Here is a 19,987-nt window from a genome sequence, read left to right as displayed (position 1 = left end):
TCATTAATATCCGTGCTTGTGTGTAAGTTCTTCCTTTTCGTTTCTAGCTAACTGCTCTACGATACCAAGCCTCTGTCCATTCTAACAATATCGCCTAATTACAATTCCCTGGAGAGAACTATCATACGTTACTCACACCAAAATAGGGACTTATTTTTTTTAGAAAGAGAGTTAACAGGGATGCTATAGAACTCAGATTGAAGAGAATACTGAAGTCCTTTAACAACGAAATGGCTTGATTCTACTAAGATTTGAACCCATTATCTCCCGCTTACCAAAGCGCACTCTGTAACCTTGCGGCTACGGAGCTCCCCAGGGCTGGAGATTAGAATTTATCAGCGAAAACGAAACTAAATTTGCTGGGAGCATCCCCCAAGCAGTGGACTTTTAGATTTTCAGGTCTGGAAGCTGTACAGTACTGTATGCATCCTTCATACTTCGCCAAATCTTTTTTTGCAAAATTTTCGAGCGCGTCTTTTGGTCACTGGATTTCGTTTCAGCATCCTGTTTGGCTGCTAGCAAGCACGGAAATTACTAAAACTTTGTCGCATATGGATTTTTTGAATGTTGCCTTGCTTAGAAGTGGGGTTAGGTACCGTTCAACGATTTCAGGGTTTTAATACCTGACCACCTGACCTTATTGCGGGTAAATTTTTTTCTCTCGACTCCTATTTACCTATTAGTTTTTTTTTGTTTTTTTTTTTTTTTTTTTTCAAAACAAAACAAATCAATGTGAATGTTTTACCTACAAATTAATTATTCAATTAAAATCCAAATAATTTGTTGTCAGATACGACTACTATGAACGCTGCTATAAAATGGACAGTAATTACGGATTCTAAATGAATCACACCTATAGAAGGATTTCGCGTCAACTCGACTAATGGGCACCTTCTGAGAATTGTGTGGGTGTATAAGCCTTACTAAACTAAGCAACTTTACATACTTTATTCATCAAAAAGTTATGTGAACTAACTACAAGAGGGCTGAAGCTATTTTAAAAATCGACTTATAGAACGCATGAGATAGAAAAAAAATTAAATTTAAAAATACTTGAAAATATCTGAGTGATTCTCACCTGACGAAACAATCAAACCTCATTGTTTTCTATAGCCACTAATTACAACATCAACTACTGAAAGAGCATTCTAGACAACAACGGTCATTGTTACTCTCTTCGTTCGTCAACAGCAAGCAATCTAACAACTATCGATTTATTTATACGCAGTTTCCTCAGTCAAGAAGTTCCAAAAAGTCATATTATCCATAAGAATCCTCAAAAAGAAGATCAGTGGAACCTACTGGAAATGGCTAGAATAAACAAAAACGTTGAAGTTCTGTACTTCTACTGCTCTACTGAGCTATCTACATCTGGTCCTCCGGAACGGATTTGCGCTGAACTCCATAATCCGCTCGTTTGTAACCATCATTTCGTCGTAAAAACGTTTGACATTTTTAAATTAAACAATAAAAAAAGTATCGCTCATTTTATATCGTATGATTATTCCAATTCATACAAAATAGATGTATCATAATATTAATTAGCTATAAAACCGGACTACAAAAGACCACCAAAAATAAGTGATTGAATAACATCCGCGCACAGCTTGAGCAACAACAGAGACAAATCCTCTTTCATAGAAGCACGAATCTATCATCCAAAAGAGTGAAAGAAACGCGCACAAATTTAGACATAATATCCCGCACCGCCAGACAATGGAAGCCCGAAATGAAATGCCCGCCCCAAAGGCAACAAAAAATATGGTAATGCTGACATCGGATATAGTAATATTTTACACTGATTAGCAACAGTGGCACCTGAACGGGCCACTTTTTTAAGTGAAAATGAATAGAGCTGTAAAGTTAAGTTCCTAGAGATGGAGCTTCCGATTGAAGGCTGCGCGTGCAAACTAGGTAAAAGCGAAAGAAATTTTGAGACAGCATTGTTTCTGCATAATGTTTCAGCTAAGAGCAAGCGCACCGGTGAGTTGCCATTTGAGTTCCTATTTTCACAACGCTCGCCGTTGCTATTTTGGATAGCAACTGATGTTCGCACCGGTCGTTGCTATTATTATTGGATTATCAATTCATCTGTTTAACGCCGGCAGTTGCTAATTTCTAAAGACCGTCACTAGCTAGCATTAGCAAAATGTTTGTGTGTGTCGTATTCCCCAAAAATTCTGCGCATCTAATAATAACCAATTTATCTGTCCGTCAATTGTTTCCGGAATGATCTGCGTTCTTTCTGCTTCATAAAATATCCTCTTCATTTCAAGCAACTCTGTTTTAACTTTGTTTCCGTTCCCCCAAATTATCGATAACACAATTCTGTTGCAGGTTTCTTCGTTTGTGCGTGCATTGATTTTTTATCCTTGTATGTTCAATTAAAGTAATTGCGTTAGACCGTGGAACGTTTCGCAACGTTGCCTTCAATAACTCTATTATACTCAAAATTGGAGAACTGTCATTAATTGCATTTTGTACTTTGTGCTGTCTCGATTCCTACAATTTGATATTGTTATTTGCAAATTTGCAGCCAAACAAAATTTAAATGTAGAACGCGGAAATTGTTTTCGAGTATTTGGTTGATTCTAGTGACGAGGAAAATGATTTCGCGGAACAAATCTTTTTATACGCGAGTATGAAATGATTTTTGGAAAGATTCGGGGTGGCTCTCAGCCAGGCAAACGGTAAAATATTGACGGCTATGCTGAGGAAGTTTGCATCCAGCGTTTTAACAATGTTTTTTTTTTTCGGAAACACCGGTCTATACCAATGACCATTTCCGAGGCCGCTTTCGAATTCGTCTTACGTTGTTTTCGAAAATTAAAACAGCTGTATGCCTTGCTCAGATTACGCCGGATATCACCTGATATCGCCAGATGATATCGGATATCACCTCGAGCGTTCACATTGGAGTGAGCTGATATGATTTGACATTTGCTTTGGTAATTGAAAAGAGAAGAAAACAAAAACAGGTCAAAGCTAAAACAGGACAACAAGAGCAATAGGATTAGGATAGAGATGTCAGCTAGTTGGCTCGCACCAACGTGAACTCTCATATGCAATTATCAACATAAGTAGGATGAAAATAGCAAATATACTTCCTTCTTTTTTTCTCGCATGCAATGCGAATTGCGAAATTTTTAGGGTTGCGTCAAATGTCTGTTGCCCGTTTTGCCAACTGCTGGAAATGTGGTTATTATTGGTTTTCGAACATGATGTGAACGGGGTAGTAGATGCGAAAAATGGTTTTTTATTCAACAACCGGACGCAACGGGAAAGTGAGACCAACATGCACACTCAATCAGATAATAAATGTTCGGTAATTATTATTACAATTTCGATCGGTAAGTTTGAGGAAATACAGAGTAGTTTGTAAAATTGATATAACTTTACATATTTTCTGTATTCAGCAAATGATTTTACTGAATACTGCTATATTTTCTACTGAACTGTTCGGTAAATTAAACTTTTACCGAATATTGGTAAAAAATTACTGGACCAACTATAGAGCTGTCAAATTTTTTTTACTCGTTGTTCTCGTTCTGATTGTCAAGTCATATTCTCGGTTCCGTTTGAACATTAAAGTTCCTACAAAAAAATGGAGGACTTTCTCCAACAACTTCAGCTAAAAGATGATCGCATAGTACAAATTTTTCGTAAGGATATAATAACAAAATCTGTAAATATTTCAGGCATCAAACCATCACATAATTTGCCTCTACTTCCGAGCATCTGTTTATCTGTTTATCTGTTTACACCGCCACCCGGAAGATCTTCGGCTTTGAAACTATGAGCACAACTGGCATGAAGGTTAATTGATTTTCACCCTGACAAATTCGGTGCGGCGAGCGTCGATTTTTGATTTTTTTTATTGCATTTGCCGTTTTCACAAATTAGGTCGGTAATAATGACAGAAAGCAACAAAAATTTGATTACTGATCGATCGGTAGTGTTTAATATTACCGAACGTTTTACCGAGCGCTCAGCTGTTGAAAAGTCGGTGAAAAATAGACGAATTCGGTGAATTAATATAAGTGTGTGCCTTCAAAAGAGTCAGCAGCAATAGTCGGTAATACTCCCGAGCAATTCGCTCAAACCTTCCAGTTTTATTGAAATATCGACATGGTTAACCAATCTTGTGAGGACTTGAGCTTGATGTTTGTGAGTGCCAACCAAAATGGTCATTTCGAATAAATGTTTACCCGCCCGAAAAAACACCCTGTGTAAAATTTCAGCTCGATCCAAATTAAAATAGGCTGGTTCACGCCGATACTAGCGTCCTACGACGTGTTTAACCAAGGCGAAGCGTTTCGTCTTCCGGGGCCGGTTCGAAACACTCATTATTTCCATAATATTGTTACCACCATTTACTATCGAGCACAACAAAACAAACAACTGTTTGACATTATTCATCAAATAGCAACGATGCGGCACGTTGCTATCGCGTTGCCAAATTCAATAACTCGCTACTACCCGAGGTGGGGATTGCTATTTCACAAACCAACATAGCAACGCCCGGTGCAGTTGCCGCGTTATGGTGAACTTCCACCATAACTTCGCCAAACTAGCTTTAGAAACTTCAATTTAGCCACTGGTGGGCTTGCTCTAAGGTTACTGAAGGTGCTGCAACTTACCTACTTGTGCTATTCAGCTCAAGGATGATGAGTTATTTTTTTTAAATCTTTTTCGTTTTTATGGTTTTGATGTAACTGTACATGCATTGTTAGTTCTTATATTATTATTTGATAATATCATGCATAATTTCTGTAGAAACCAAATAAGTTCTTTATTATTTGTAGGTGTTGTTGTTTGTATTTTCAATCGAGTTACAACTAATTATGATTATATTAAACAGAAAATGGAACAATAATTCCAAAAGCAATTGTGTTTGTGTATTTTCGGGAAAGGTTTGAAAATCGTAATTAATACTGTCAGATTAACTTAAAATGACACAAGTAGAAAATGTATTATTATTTGGATTGATGAATAAAGTTCTTGGTTGTGAGGAAAAAACGAATAAATAAGTTTCATATAAAGCAAAGCCTTGGTGCTACATTCCGTATCGGAACTCGACCTTCTGTTTACTATATACAGACTTCGCAGCCGACTGTTAAAGTGAACAGGACAATTGCGGGGCTAGCGCTACGATCCTACTGACACTAACAATCTCTCGCGAGCCGGGACTCGAACATACGACGACTGGCTTGTAAGGCCAGCATCGTACCTCGAGACCAGCTGAGAGCAGCAAATAAGTTTCATATATAATAATGAATTTTGAGACAAGTGCCATGTTTCCTAATTCTATGCAACTCAAGATTATTGTTGCCGCGTAACACTCTTTTGTAACAATTAAATTATTACTACTCTATGTGCTTTATAGACTGTGCGACTGAATAGGAAAAAAATACATCAAGAAAACTAAAGCATTGAAGCCGGAAGGAAATGCTCAAAACAACATATCTACAAAAAAAACTTATGTTTTTTATAGTTGTTTATCTACTATTCTCTTTTGGTACGACCCTCGTAGGTATGCTATCATCAAGTGATGCAGTAACAATGTGGCAAAAGTGTGGAACTAAACCAGTTGGTTACTGCATCGAAACTATGCACTGCTGTTTTCACCGGAAAAAACAGCGTACAACAAAGTCTACTTCCCTTTTTCACACGGCTGAATGACTCTGAAGGTGAGGTTCGAAACATAAAATAATACTTTCGAAAATAAACACGGTAATAAAAACATTGTATCTAGTTTAATATACTGTTACACTGGGGTCGCTTTTTACGCGGTTGGTTGTAATGCATTTTAAAGATTAGATTCGATATATCTATATTAACCTTATTCGATACCGCGTACAAATAATCTTCCGAATCGAGTAAAAATAATCCGCGTTATTGTAAAAATACCCTGTTTAAAAAAACGCATAAAAACAACCCGCGTAAAAAGCGACCCCAGTGTATGTGCGCTTAGTTCCAGGTGTGAAAATTGATTTTCTAGTCAGAGGTTTGACACAGTGCTGAGGTTTTCTTTTGGAATGGAAAACAATTTCATAACGGAATTTCGAGAATACACTTTTTCAACTTTTTTGAGAATCATTGTACTTTAGGGATATTGACTTTTATGAGCAATTATTTTAAATAAAAAACTTATGATATTCAACTTTTTAGAGGCATCCACTATAATGTTGTTTCGTATATAAGTAGAGAAAATTTAAAAATAAACACTAAACGATTTGTTTTATGTCAAAGACTTGGTAATTAACTCTCTAAATGCATTCGTTTTTGAGATATTTTAAAATTAATTTTAGGTAGTTTTAGATTTTTTTTATTATGAATTTCTTTATGAGCCTTTATTATAAATATTCTTTGAGTGCCATTTGTGGTTATTCTTTGTGTGCCATTTGTGATATTCTTTTTTCGTTGTGATATTCTTTGTGTGCCATTTGTGGTTCTCCAGCAACAAACATAGATTAATCGAAGGGAGACCGCATAAATTTATAGTTCACACATATTTTGCAGCAAATATGGAAGCACAGCCTCGTACACTGCACAAATATTTCAATCCCTTTTATTTTAACCAACAAACGACAACATGTATCAACCTCTCGACAATTGTGTATATAATTGTGTGGGTATCTTACATACCCACAGAAATGACATCACCAGTATCAATTTGCTTTGGACCACGCAGAACTAATGGCGGGAGAATTCCACTTATTTTTTTCCTCTGTGTGGACTCATCACTGCGACCAGAGACATTTGATCTATTGTGATATTGCCCAGATGTTTTCTATATCCCGCACTTCATATCATTGGCAGTATCACTATTTAAGTAAATAATACCCTTTTAATTAACATTCGTGCTTGAGTGGGAGAGTTTATCCTTTCGTTTCAAGCTTACTGCTCTACTATACCGAGCCTTTTTCTATCCTACCAATATCGCTAAATTACAATTCCCTGAACTGAGACTACACCTAACGTTCCTCTCTGGCTAGGTTAATTCTAAGAGGGACTTATTAGGTCAAGAGGAAAAAGTCTTATCGAAACCTCGTTCCTCCAGCCAAGATCGCGTCATAATTACAATTCCTTGAAGAGAACTATTATACGTTACTCAGAACAGTTTTATTATAAGAGGGACTTTTTTGTTAGGATGAAAGTCAGCAGTGATACTACAGAATTCAGCTTGATTGAAGGGTATGTAGTGGAGAGCCTGAGAATAAACACATATTTAAATCCTTTGACAACCAAATGGCCTGGTTCTACTAAGATTCGAACCCACGACCACTCGCTTATCAAAGCGGACTCTGTAACCTTGCGGCTACAAAGCTTCCTAGGATTTCACTTATACTTTGAACGGTGGTGTAATGGAGTACGTTTATTTGCAATTCATAGCAAAAAAGTAGACGAAAAGAGTGTAGTTTCACAAACTTTTTCCTCTCTTTGCTACTGATGAACAGAACTAGATGGTGCCCAAAACATAAATGGTATGCCCTACAAGAAAATGCGAAATTGAATGATCACAATTGATTTAAGAAGTTCTGCTTAATTTTTTCCAACATTTCTTATGTTAATGTTATGTTAAAATAACCAAACTCGCACATTAGTCGCTAAACTGAAGCACATTTCTTTTTCTGCGGCCAATTTGCCATGTATTCATCGCCTCATTATGCACTTACTTACACACACACACACACTAAGTTGTAAGGTTAGAGTGGTTTGAGCAACACCACCTCTATCAACGTCTGCTCAATCCACTCGGATGACAAACAGACAGACTGTCTTCGCGGTTAAACAAACATGCATTTCCTCTTCCCGGTTCACGTTTACGCGAGAGCAGCTATTTCTGACCAGAGCACGCGAAATGCTGTTGTTTTGAAACAAACCCATCACAACCGCGTGGTAGATTACGTTTCGAGCGAGGGTCCCAAATCCACTGCACTGGTCATAATCGTTGGTTGCCAATCAGGGAGTTCGGGGTCGCTATTGCGCGAGCTTCGTTTCATGGTCGATTATGCAACGCCATCCGGACCGTCGACAAAAGGCACCTATCATCGCACTCGCGGAGAACCCAGAGCACACCAATCGGTAAAAGCAGTGGGAAGTTGCCGGGTTGCTGTCTGCAAACGCGTCTACCACCTCCACCTACCAACGCGGCGGGTTGCCTCTTTCTTCATTGTCGTAAGGGGCGTAGAGACAGAGAGGACGGTACGATCGCAACTAAGTGGATTATTCGTGGTGCGGCCGCGATTCGTTTCGGTTCGTTCTACTAGGAAAACGGCTTTGATCGTGTTCGGCAATTCGCGGTTCCTACTGATCGATAATTGCGCCGAAATCCAGGTTTACAGTGTAAGTGACGTTGTGCTGTGAGTTCGTGAAAAGAGGAGATTAGTTACCTACACGCGATCGGAGGATCTTGCGTGAGCCTTTTTTCTCTATTCAACATTGTGCTTTGACCGTAGTACCATTCAGTAAACGATGGAAAATGAAGTAATATCCATATTTTTTTTTATTACCATGTGAAAGTGAAATTGAATTGAGACACATCGATTGAATCGATGCGCACACTGCAGCCGCAGACCAGACGACGGGCATGATTGCTGCGGCTGCTGGTGCTGCTGTGGTTGTTAACTCGATTCCAGTGGTTATGCAGTGCGACGGCTTAAGAGGCTCAAGCTAATCCGAAACGTCGAAAAACGACTCGCTTTCGGAATGGCGGTCTGTCTTGAGAGCTGTGGGACCTGCTGTGGAGCCGCAAATGAACGCATTATCGGAACAGGACACAGTGATAAATGATTATGCGAAACTTTCGACGGCCAAAACAAATCGGGTGTCTCCGTCTATCGATCGAGTAAATAAGTTGGTCGATTGCAGTCGTTTTGACAGTGCTAGAGAAGTCATTGAAGGAGAAAGATAATCTGCTAAGAAATTATTTTTGTTAACCTAAGTGCGGCTTATGTAGTGCTCATTACCAAAATTCGTGCTTGAAATTGCAATTCAATTCGAGAGGTTTATTGTCTATTTTCACAGTAGTCTCCTAATCGATTAATAATGCTTTAAATCATCTTTTTCATTGCATTTATTGAATCTACTTTCGTCTTTTTTTTTTCTTTAAACCACTCGCAAAAGTTTAGTGGTATCCCCAATGTCATTTCAGTTCAAGGGCCAAAGCTAATGACAATGAAATTTTGCACTCTGTGACTGAATTTAGCAGTACCTAGAAGAATTATACTCATTAATTACCATGAATATGAATGAGATTCTATATTTGCAAGGTTAGAAAGTGTCTTACAAATTCAACTCAGCTCACCAAAACACTATCATAAACACAGTACCTAAAACACGACTTCAACATCAAACACACGCACATATAATACTTTAAATATAAACAATAAAATTTAAATACAAAAAGTAGTGAGATACACAAACGTAAACATTTGAATACAAATGCGAAAACATAAATACAAAAATACAGATACAAACACATCAACACAATTGCATACAAATGCAACAACAAATAGACACGGTTGCACAAATATACAAGTAGAAACACTAATACATTAACTCATTATCACAAATATAGAACTATAAACATGAATACATATACTACAACATGATCAGACCAAAAGACAAACACAGATGCAGGTACACAAACACAAATATATAAACACCAACACAATTATACAAACACAAATGTTTACACAAAAATACATAAAAAACACAAATTTCAACATAACACAGTTCAAACACAAAGAAAAATTAAAAAAATCAAATACAAAAACAATGATACAGATACGAACACAAAAACACAGCTGCATATACAATAACAGATGGATAAACAAATAAACAAAAATAGAAACACGAACACAATTACACCTAGAACACAAATACAAAAAAAAAAAACAAATATAAAAAAAAAACAGAGAAACACTAACACATATTCCTATTCATTAAAGTAGGGCGTCGTTATGTGGAAAAAATGAAACTTGATAGCACAAAGTCAGGACCAAATTATGTTGTTCCAATTGGTACCCCAAACAATCCTAAATTAATCGACGAGTCGATTGGTCTTGTCTCCGCTTAGCGCATTGCATTTTAAATTTGTATGAAGATGTGTTCGGGGAACCACACTTTTTTGCATTTTCCATTTTAGAGAGCTCAAAATAGCCTAAACCTTACTTTTAAAAACTCCAAAAGATAGGTTTTTTATGCTTAAAAACTTTACCGAAGACACTAAGGAATTAATTCGACATACTCATCTTTGAGCAGGTATAGCTTTTTTTGGGGACATTATAGGTCTTCAGTGTCTCCTACAAAGTGTTTAAGCATCTCAAATACTATACTTCAACGTTGTTAAGTGCATGCATGAAGCATTACTGAGCTCACTAGAAAAAAGTAGGTTTTCCCATTAAAATTTTCATACAAATTTGAAATGCAATGTATATTAGGGTGGGGCAAAGTGATCGGTTTTCCAAAACCATGTTTTTTTGGTTTCTTTTGGGGCCCCAATCAACCCCAAACTTACCGGAAGTCGATTGGTTTTGTCTCCGCTTGGCGCATTGCATTTCAAATTTGTATGAAAATTTATATGGGAAAACCTACTTATTTGCATTTACCTTTCTAGAGTGCTCAATAATGATCTAATAATGCACCACATTATGTAAAAGTATAGTATTTTAGATGCCTAACAACTTTGCAGAAGGCACTGAAGAGCTAGGATGTCCCTAAGAAGAGCTATAGCTGTTCAAAGTTGAGTATGCCGATTTAAATGCAGAAAAATTTTTTTTTTGCCAACATTACCAATGTACCGGCGTCAGTAGGATTTCCATCAGAAGTAAGCTATTGTAACAAGTTTATACACTCAGCTGGATCCAGCAAACAAATTTTGGTCAATATTCTAGACGTAGGTAGAATCTACAAAGTGTTCCAGAGGTTACTTCTGATGGAAATCTGATGGAAATCTGACTAACGCAGTGTTGGCAGAAAAAATGATTTGCAACATAAATTACGACATACTACACTTTGAACAGCTCCAGTATTTTTTGAGACACCCTAGCTCTTTGATGAATTCGGCCAAGTTGTTAGGCATCAAAAAACCTACCATTTGAAATCATGAAACCTATGGTTTGAGCCACTTTGAGCTCTGAGAATGGAAAATGCAAAAACGTTGGTTTTTCCATACAAATTTCCATATAAATTTGAAATGCAATGCGCCAAGCGGAGAATAAACCAATCGACTTCCGATAAATTTAGGATTGTTTGGGGCTCCAAATAGAACAAAAAAACTTGGATCTGGCTTTCTGCTATCAAGTTTCGTTTTTTTCAATATAACGATTCCCCACCCTAATATTCATATCCAACAAAAGATACAAATACGCAAATACACAAACACAAAAACACTCATACACAACAAATTGGTCACATATGCATATACAAAAATGCGATAGAAAATAAACATAGATTGAAACATAAGAACTCAAATAGGAAACTTAAATGCACATGCACAAAACTAAAATAAAAAAAATGTAAAAATACAACTATAAAAATATAAACACAAATGTTTGTACAGACAAAAATTGCTTACATAAAAATTCAACAATATTCAAACAGTAAACACAAATACAAAACCCAAAAACAAAAACACATGTACAAAAGTACGAGTACTAAAACACAAGCACAACTAGGTGTACAGAAACAAACACAAATACACACTTACAATGTGTATTGTACAGAAAATACAAAGACAACAGAGCATAATATAGCATATTTGATCGCCCGCTTTTGATCAAGGTCAGTGGAAATTGTACCAATAATACACAAATTAAAAATAGAGCAGCAAATACATATACACCAGATATAAACAAAAATACACAAACACACACACACACACACGACAAATATACAAACACAATCACAAAAACCCAAATGCATTAATAAAAACCAACAATTCTCATAACACATAATTCAAAAAACAAAACTTGAAAACGAAATCGCAAGGACCAAAAAAACATACCGAAACAGAATTATATACATTCAAATGCAAATGCATAATACATAATGAATATAGTTATTTGCAGCAATATTCTCAGCAATATGAAAAACCACTATGCAAGAAGTTAAAACTTTAAGGCATCATTTTCTCCCCTGACGATAATAGGACATGCTTGTCGATAATACAACAGATACTATATATATATATATATATATATATATATATATATATATATATATATATATATATATATATATATATATATATATATATATATATATATATATATATATATATATATATATATATATATATATGTATATATATGTATATATATATATATATATATATATATATATATATATATATATATATATATATATATATATATATATATATATATATATATATATATATATATATATATATATATATATATATATATATATATATATATATATATATATATATATATATATATATATATATATATATATATGCTTCACTGCATTTTTGATAAAAACAAACCAACCGCATTTTTTTCTGTCGGTTTTTTACATCTTTCATTCGACGGAACACTTTTTTTAATTTAAATATTGGTCCGTGCACCTACATTTTCACAAAAATGAACCATCTGTAAGAGGCAACACAACAGCTGTTTACTCCCGATCTTAAAAAATTCGGCAATAATTCAGTCTTTTCCAGCTATTTTGTGGCTTTTTAATTCTTTACAAACGTACTTAACTGGCTGATCAGCTTGTCCATCTTTCTCAATATGTCTCCTGTGTCTGCCGAAAACTTTTTCTTTTTCACCGTTCAACCTCGAAATGTTCTTTCCAACGCATGGCCACCATTGTCTCATCAACTTTGCAGTTGACATTAAACCGATCAATCAAATTGTTTTCTCTGTAAAAATATGTTTTAACATCAATAGATACTTGGCACAGAAGATAATCTCGTGATAATCACGTGACGATTTGTGACGTAGGGGGGAGGGACATAAAATATTTAAAAATGAAAAATTGACTAGAAAAATGGTTTAGTTTACCCTCCTTTATATTCACAACCTTTTGTTTAATATTCGAACTGAAGCTAATTAGACACACACAACAACAGCATTGGAAATTCTGCCGAAACTAGTTGCTCCAAGGCATCAGCGAAAGTCCGGATTCTTCAAATGGATCTGACGCAGTGTTGCCACATTTTCATCTGTACTGGGAGCTGAAAAAATCCTGTTAATTTGTACTGTTTCCGTCAAAAGTTGTTCCTTTCGAACATAGTTGTGATAAAACAATTTCAACGACGTTCGTTCATTGTTTTGAGAAAACTGTGATTGTATTGACTTTGTTGATATTAGTTCTGTACTACTAGCTCGCTTGTCGAAAAAACTTCTAGATTGCGAGATCGCGTTCATTGTATCGTTACTAATTTGAAGCAATTTGAAAAATCTGTACTTGTGTGTACTTTTTCACAAAAGTAAAATTCAATCAAAATTTGCGTGACGTACTTTATGGATGTCGCCTTAACTGATTGAAGCATGTATTTTCGAAAGCACCTTCAATATCGAGAAATGTGCATAGTGTCGTCTCTTGATGCTTTAGCGACTTTTCGATACGAGTCATCATGTCATGAAGAGAAGTTTTCATCGATTTACCGGGTTGGTAAGCGTACTAATTTTCATGTAGTGTTAAGTTTTTAAGAATATTTAGATGGGTAGAATGTGATCTTGTCCTGAAGAAGAATGCTGGATACCCCCCTGCTCATTGTGCGTAAATATTCGGATATTCGGATCGCAAGACCCAGTAACAATCAGATGGTCATTATTAGCAGAACTACTGGATTGAATTCGCTTTGCTCCGACACTGACTCGCCTTACTGTACACTATGAGCAACAACGTGACACCATGACACCACGGAGATGGCTTCTGGGGCCTGGTTTTACCAGCTGGAAAAATTATTGGAATTTGTTGCAGAACCATCCTCTCTTGCGGATTTGCGGATGGAAAGTGGTTGAGTCATCAAGCTATTGCTAGCCGCCTACTGTGAATTACTTTTTGTTGGTCGTGGAATTACGTTGTGTTATTGAGCTGATAGTTGTACCTGAATCATTCTACTCCCTTTTCACCTGACGCATGCGAGCTACACAAAATATATAGTTCCGTAAAAAGCGCTGATCGGTGATTCGGTCGGCAGAATATTTGTCGATCTTCAAAAACAGCCCGACGGTTTTCTCTACTACCTTGCAATTTCCAGTGCAGAGAAAATATCATACTGATTCCGGATGAATCGCAGTATCTACGTAATCCACGCTGTTGGTCTCATATTCTGCGAACAGAAACGCTCCCGATAGGTTATCCGTTTTGAAATCACACAGGTGTATTCCATGCCAGAAAGTTAGGTCTGAAATGGGTTTCTCCATCCACACAACTGTTTTGTTGTCGGCGCAAGCCAAGAAAAGGTAGCCTTGTTTGAAGTAGTAACTCCTAAATTTAAGCTCGAGTAAAAAAGGGTCTAGTGTCACAATCTGATCCAGGATCAAATCGTGCACAGTCCCGAGTTGCTTCTTCGGTAACCGTCAAGGGTGATGGCGATGTTAAAAACCTGAGTGTCTCTGGAACGTATGCAGTGCGCGGCCGTCAACTCGACTTCTTCGATCGACTCTCCGTAGGCCCCCAGCGTTTCGTCATTACAAGCCCTGCAGGGAACTTTAGTTTCAATACCCCGTCGTACCTGACGTTACACAACACCGGGCCCAGAATAGAAGTTTACGGTATGGAATACACTTCTGACCTCCTCCGTGTTGTGAACTGGTACCGTAGAATGGGGTGAAATTGATCAGTGGGGTGAAATTAATCACCTGAAAATTCGTGATAGAAAATACTAATCAAAAGATATTGCTCTTACAACACTAGTCATTGTTAACATACATTATTTGTCAAAAATACTAACTAAATATTCTATATAGAAGTATTTTTGACAAATAATGTGTGTTTGTTCTAACTGTAATTCGTGACTTATGACTATTTTTTAGATTAATTAATGCAAGAATATAATATTGTGACGATTGTGACTGTTAATAATAGACCACCAGACAAAAAAAACGACATTTTCTGTAAGCCTGTGATTTTTATGTAATTATGCAAGTTTAACCAATTCGTTTTGTAGAACCCTTGATAAAGATGCAATAAAGCATTGAAACGTTGGGCATTGAAAAAATAAAACTGTTTTGATCGCTAAATGACTGTAAAGCCGAGAAAAAAACCCCTTTGCGAACAATAATTCAGTCGAAAGCAAATCAAGGGTGCATTCAGCGTGGACCTACCTTTCCGAAGCTGAGCTTATTACTTACCAGACCGCGTACACCCTCTGTGTACTTCACCAGTACTTTACCAGTCTGTTGAGGATAATCCTCTCAAGCACTTTGCCTAATGTCCAGCAAATATAAAGGTCTGTATGCCGTGGTTTCCCAATCTTCGAAAACAGGACTGGTCTCTGTCGCTTCCACTTCTCCAGAAAGAGGCAGTCATCATGCAGGGTCAGCCTGGAGGCCCCATTTATGTCCAAGTTCTTGATGACCAAGTTCGGGATTCCATCCGGTCCCGATGTCTTGCTCACCTTTGAGGAGTTGGAGATCACGATGAGTTCATTATTCCCCCTCACCCTCCGCACGACTGCAGCCGCTCACGAATCAGTGCCTCCAATGTTAAACGGGGGATACGTACCTCGTAAAAAAACCGCGTTAATTCGAAAATCCGCGTAAAAAAAACCGCGTTAATTCAAAAATCCGCGTAAAAACAAACCACGTTTTTTTTTAAATCCGCGTGAAGTAGTCCAGCAAGGAGGGCTTTAGAAAAAACCCGAGACACTCTAGAACCAGTATTTAATACAGTATTTAATTGTCCTCTTTGACGGTCATTCCGGATCTTTCGGTGGGCGGAGAGTATTTTTTGGACTAAGTCTTTTACTAGATAAACACTTAAACGTTTCTGGTTCCATACCCACGTTAATTCGAAAATTTTTTTTAAGTAGCGCGTTATCGCGTAAAAAAAACCGCGTTAATTCAAAAATCCACGTAAAAAAAACCGCGTTAATTCAAAAATCCGCGTAAAAAAAACCTCGTAAAAAATACCGCGTAAAAAAAAACATGACTGTATATCCAGCGATATTTGACGGAGAAACGAGGCTCGCTATAGTTGAGCAGTAGGGTGGGACAAAAAACAAATGTTAGCTCCCATGCACTTTTCGTGTTCCTTATGGGTCCCATAACATCTGGGTAACTTTTTAGATCGATCGGTGAAACGCCCGACTTGCGCCCGATTTTTTAAGTTTCCATACGATTTTATATGGGAAAAAACACTTTTTCAAAGCTTTTTCCTATAGAGATGTCAAGTTGGCTCTTAAAAAATATCAATACATGATATTTGTAGGAAATTTTCCTGGGAAAAACTCTTCTGAAGACCGTAAGCGCCGATGCTTGTAGAAACAGCTATTCACCCCAAACTGATTGAATGTCTGGCGAACGGCTCACCATTGAAATTTTCCAGCAATACTGCTACCGCATGCTGCTATTGCAAACTTGCTTAACCCTTGAATGCGCAGCGTTGTTTCAGAAAATATTGGGAATAATGTTTCAAAATGAATGTATTTTAATTTTTTCTACAAATATAATAGATGGAGCAGTTATCTAGGCTTTGATTTCTTTATTAAAACCTTGATGGCTGTTTATACGAATTTTATTTCTTAAAAAAACTGATTTGAAACTTTATTCGCAATGTTGTTTTAAAACAACATTGCGCATTTAAGGGTTAAGTATAAGAAATAATTTCGCGTGGAATCAATTTTCAAAGTGTGATTTTTGCTCATAGATAAATTTAAGCGATATCATTTCTTATCACATGGTTGAATTTGCAACAGCAGCAAGCTGCAGCAGTATTGCTAGTAAAATTCAATGGTGAGCCGTTCGTCAGTTATTCAATCAGTCTGGGGTGAATATCTTTTTTCACAAGCAAGGTAGCGCCTTGCGGTCTTCAGAAGAGTTTTTCCCAGAAAAATTTCTTATAAATATCATGTATTGATATATTTTAGGAGCCAACTGGACATCTGTACAGAAAAAGTTTTGAAAAAGTGGTTTTTCCCATATAAAATCGTATGGAAGCTTTAAAAATCGGGCGCAAATCGGGCGTTTCACCGATCGATCTGAAAAGTTACACAGCTGTTAAAGGACCCATAAGGAACACGAGAAGTGCATGGGAGCGAAAAAATAACACCATCGCTTTTTTCCCATATAACCGTGTCCCAGTCAATTGAGCGCAAATGGAAGGGTAAAATCATATAACTCATATGCACGGATAAAATATTCAGCATGGCACCCAAAGTATGAGGAAAAAAATCCGAACAAACTTTCAATTTCAAATTAAAATCTTGCGCAACTTATTTTTCTATACTTGTTTGTTTATTCAAAAAATGTAACTCATTAATAAACCTCATAGGAAAAACTTAGCTCCACATTGCGCTGATTTCCTGATCCTATGGGGTACTTGCTTTATGGCTTTCTGAATTCCGGATGTTTCAATTGTTTTGAGCTCTTTCTTGATCTTGAAGATTATATCCTTTCGGAATAAACCCGATACTGCCTTGCCGCAAATCTGCTAAAGTTGCAATAGCATAGTGTGACACTGCAAGGTCTGGCCAAAACACTACTTTGTCATTTTCATGGTACTTATATTCTAAGTTTTAAACCCATTTCATGCAGATACTTTTTAACCGTTTTTGGATCAATCTGATATTTATTGTCCAGCTTACGATATGATTCCGCCGATCGACCAGGCGTTTCCGCCCTCAATTTCGATCTCTTGTAAAGTGTGTTTTCCAGATTTCCAGATTTTCTTTGAAGGTATTTCCATTATCGAAGAGTTTAACAATAATGTATATAAATGTTCTTTTTTCTATCCAAGCTCTTTGAAATAGAGGAACACTTCACTTTTTTGTTTTTCTTTATTTCACTCACAAAAATTAAAAATCAAGTTACGACGGTCTTCTTCCGATAACGCCTTTTTCACAACAAAGCGCCACTTGACAGAATCGGCTGGTCGTGTTACCAGTTATATAAGAGTGGATCTTCATTTTGTGGAAAAGGATTCTTCGATTTGTGCAGCAGATATGAAAAATGGAAATGAGATTATTTCATTCCATCGATGCGGAATATTTGCAATTTAAAAACTACTCTAAAGAAGTAGGTAGGACTAACAGTCGAATTGGGAGAATTTAACGATAATATTATAAAACACAAAGACCGACCCATTGATATTCATTTCGCTTTCGCGATATGCTTTCTCCTTCAGACATAAGCCACACCGCGGCTCGTTTAGGTGTTTACGGTAAACGCAATGTGTCCAAGGACGAACGAGGCGATGTGATTTAATACACACTTAATACAGCATTCAAAGTTGCATTAACGCTTTGGTTACGTACATTTCGGTTTTACCATCAGCGAGTGAAAAAATTGCTAAGTATAAGTATTACGATCCCGTCTGCATGATAAATCATACCTAGCCGGGGCTTTAAAAAGATTGTTAGAGAAAGCGAACACTTAATCTGCAGCAGCTTAACGCTCAAACCAATCTCAACATCACACTTTCGAAATAGTGATTTTATAAAAATGATATTCACATAAGAATGTTTCTCAATAAGACTGAAATTTACACTTGAAAATTTTTTTTTTAAAATTCTGTTTCTCCTGTTCAGTTGACTTTTCTTGAGCACTGTCATCACTCAGCTGCAGCATCTTATCTCATAACTCAATAGCAACCATTAGCTCCCGTCTCACCACGGTTATGGAAGTTGGTTGGACGACTAAAACGTGTAAAAAAATACCGACAGGTAGTAGAAGCTTACGCTAGCAACCTTGATTACGCATTGCATCCGTTGCTATACCAATAGGCTATTAGCGGTTTGCATACTTGGAATACAGACCAGAAAACAAACAAACCGCAACCCGACAGGTAGGAACGGCAGAAGCGCGTCCGGTGTGTAACGTAACAAGTGATAGTAAAAGTGATTACGCGATCGTCGCTACGGCGGTCACTACCAAGTTTGCGCCACCAGACCGAGCACTGAAGGCACTACCGTGGGAACCGGTTCCACCGAAAAAAAAGTCTGCGCTTGTCTTGTAACGGCCACGGATGGGGACCAGCAGCAACAACTCAGCTGATGTTGGGAAGTGACAGCGACAGCAAAGTGACTCCTGATCGCGACTGTGTGCGTGTGTGTGTTGTTTGTGTGTTGCATCGAAGTGCCCAACCATATCGGGCGGAAACTGCGCGATAGTGAGTTATGACGGAATCGTTTTCCCGCTGCTGGACCTCCGCAGCTTCGTTGTCGTGTTCGCTTCGGCTGATAGTGCCAGTGCTGTTGCTTTCTTGTTCGCTGGTGATATGCAGTGATTTGCGAGATGTAGTAAATTTTAACCGGCACTACAACGATGTTGTACAGCGAGACGATCTGCAAGCAACTATCAGCCGGCAGCTGCCGAAGCAAGGCAAGTTTTTCGAGGAGTTTGATCGGAGTGAGTAGTATTTGTTATTGCATGCCGGTTAAATTTAGCGGGGCAGGTGATTGAAGGGCGCGATTGGTGACGGAAGTAAACATAAATAATCAACACCGTCTACGGACACACGGGTTGAATAGTTGAGGAGGCACACAGAGCCTGACACGAGAAAATTGTGAGTTATGCATGTAATACGGGCAGGGATGTCTCATATGCAGGTATATCTATATTTTCAAGATTTTTAACAAATAATAACGTACGTGTAAATGGCTGCAAAATTAAGAATCTACGGGCTGCTAAGCTTAAATAACACATTACAGTAAAAAAGGCCAACTTCTCTAGTAGATAACATTCGATTCAGCAATTACTTTGATTCGTTTAAGTATACCTATTAGCATATAATCTACTCTTCTCTGTATGTTGACTACACAGATTCTCGTGCAGATAAT

At 37.2% G+C, this 19,987-nt stretch overlaps 1 protein-coding gene across 9 annotated transcripts in view; it reads left to right on the top strand.

The window, feature by feature from the left end:
• The first annotated feature begins 8,226 nt into the window (after positions 1–8,226).
• LOC129730236 (serine proteinase stubble) overlaps positions 8,227–19,987 on the top strand; it is a 77,275-nt gene continuing 65,514 nt past the window's right edge. Inside the window, exons 1-2 of one of the 9 annotated variants that reach the window (XM_055689406.1) lie at positions 8,227–8,349; positions 18,737–19,556. In XM_055689406.1, coding sequence (XP_055545381.1) covers positions 19,325–19,556 — 232 coding nt within the window. In that variant the 5' untranslated portion in view covers positions 8,227–8,349; positions 18,737–19,324. Of the gene's footprint in view, positions 8,491–8,562; positions 8,852–18,736; positions 19,557–19,639; positions 19,757–19,987 lie in introns of those variants that run through there. The other 8 variants (XM_055689403.1, XM_055689407.1, XM_055689405.1 and 5 more) reach the window with 8 other exon arrangements.

This window comes from Wyeomyia smithii, chromosome 3, assembly GCF_029784165.1.
Source record: "Wyeomyia smithii strain HCP4-BCI-WySm-NY-G18 chromosome 3, ASM2978416v1, whole genome shotgun sequence".
NCBI lineage: Eukaryota > Metazoa > Arthropoda > Insecta > Diptera > Culicidae > Wyeomyia > Wyeomyia smithii.
Note: the sequence above shows the minus strand (reverse complement) of the source record. Positions and strands in the feature narration are given on the sequence as shown.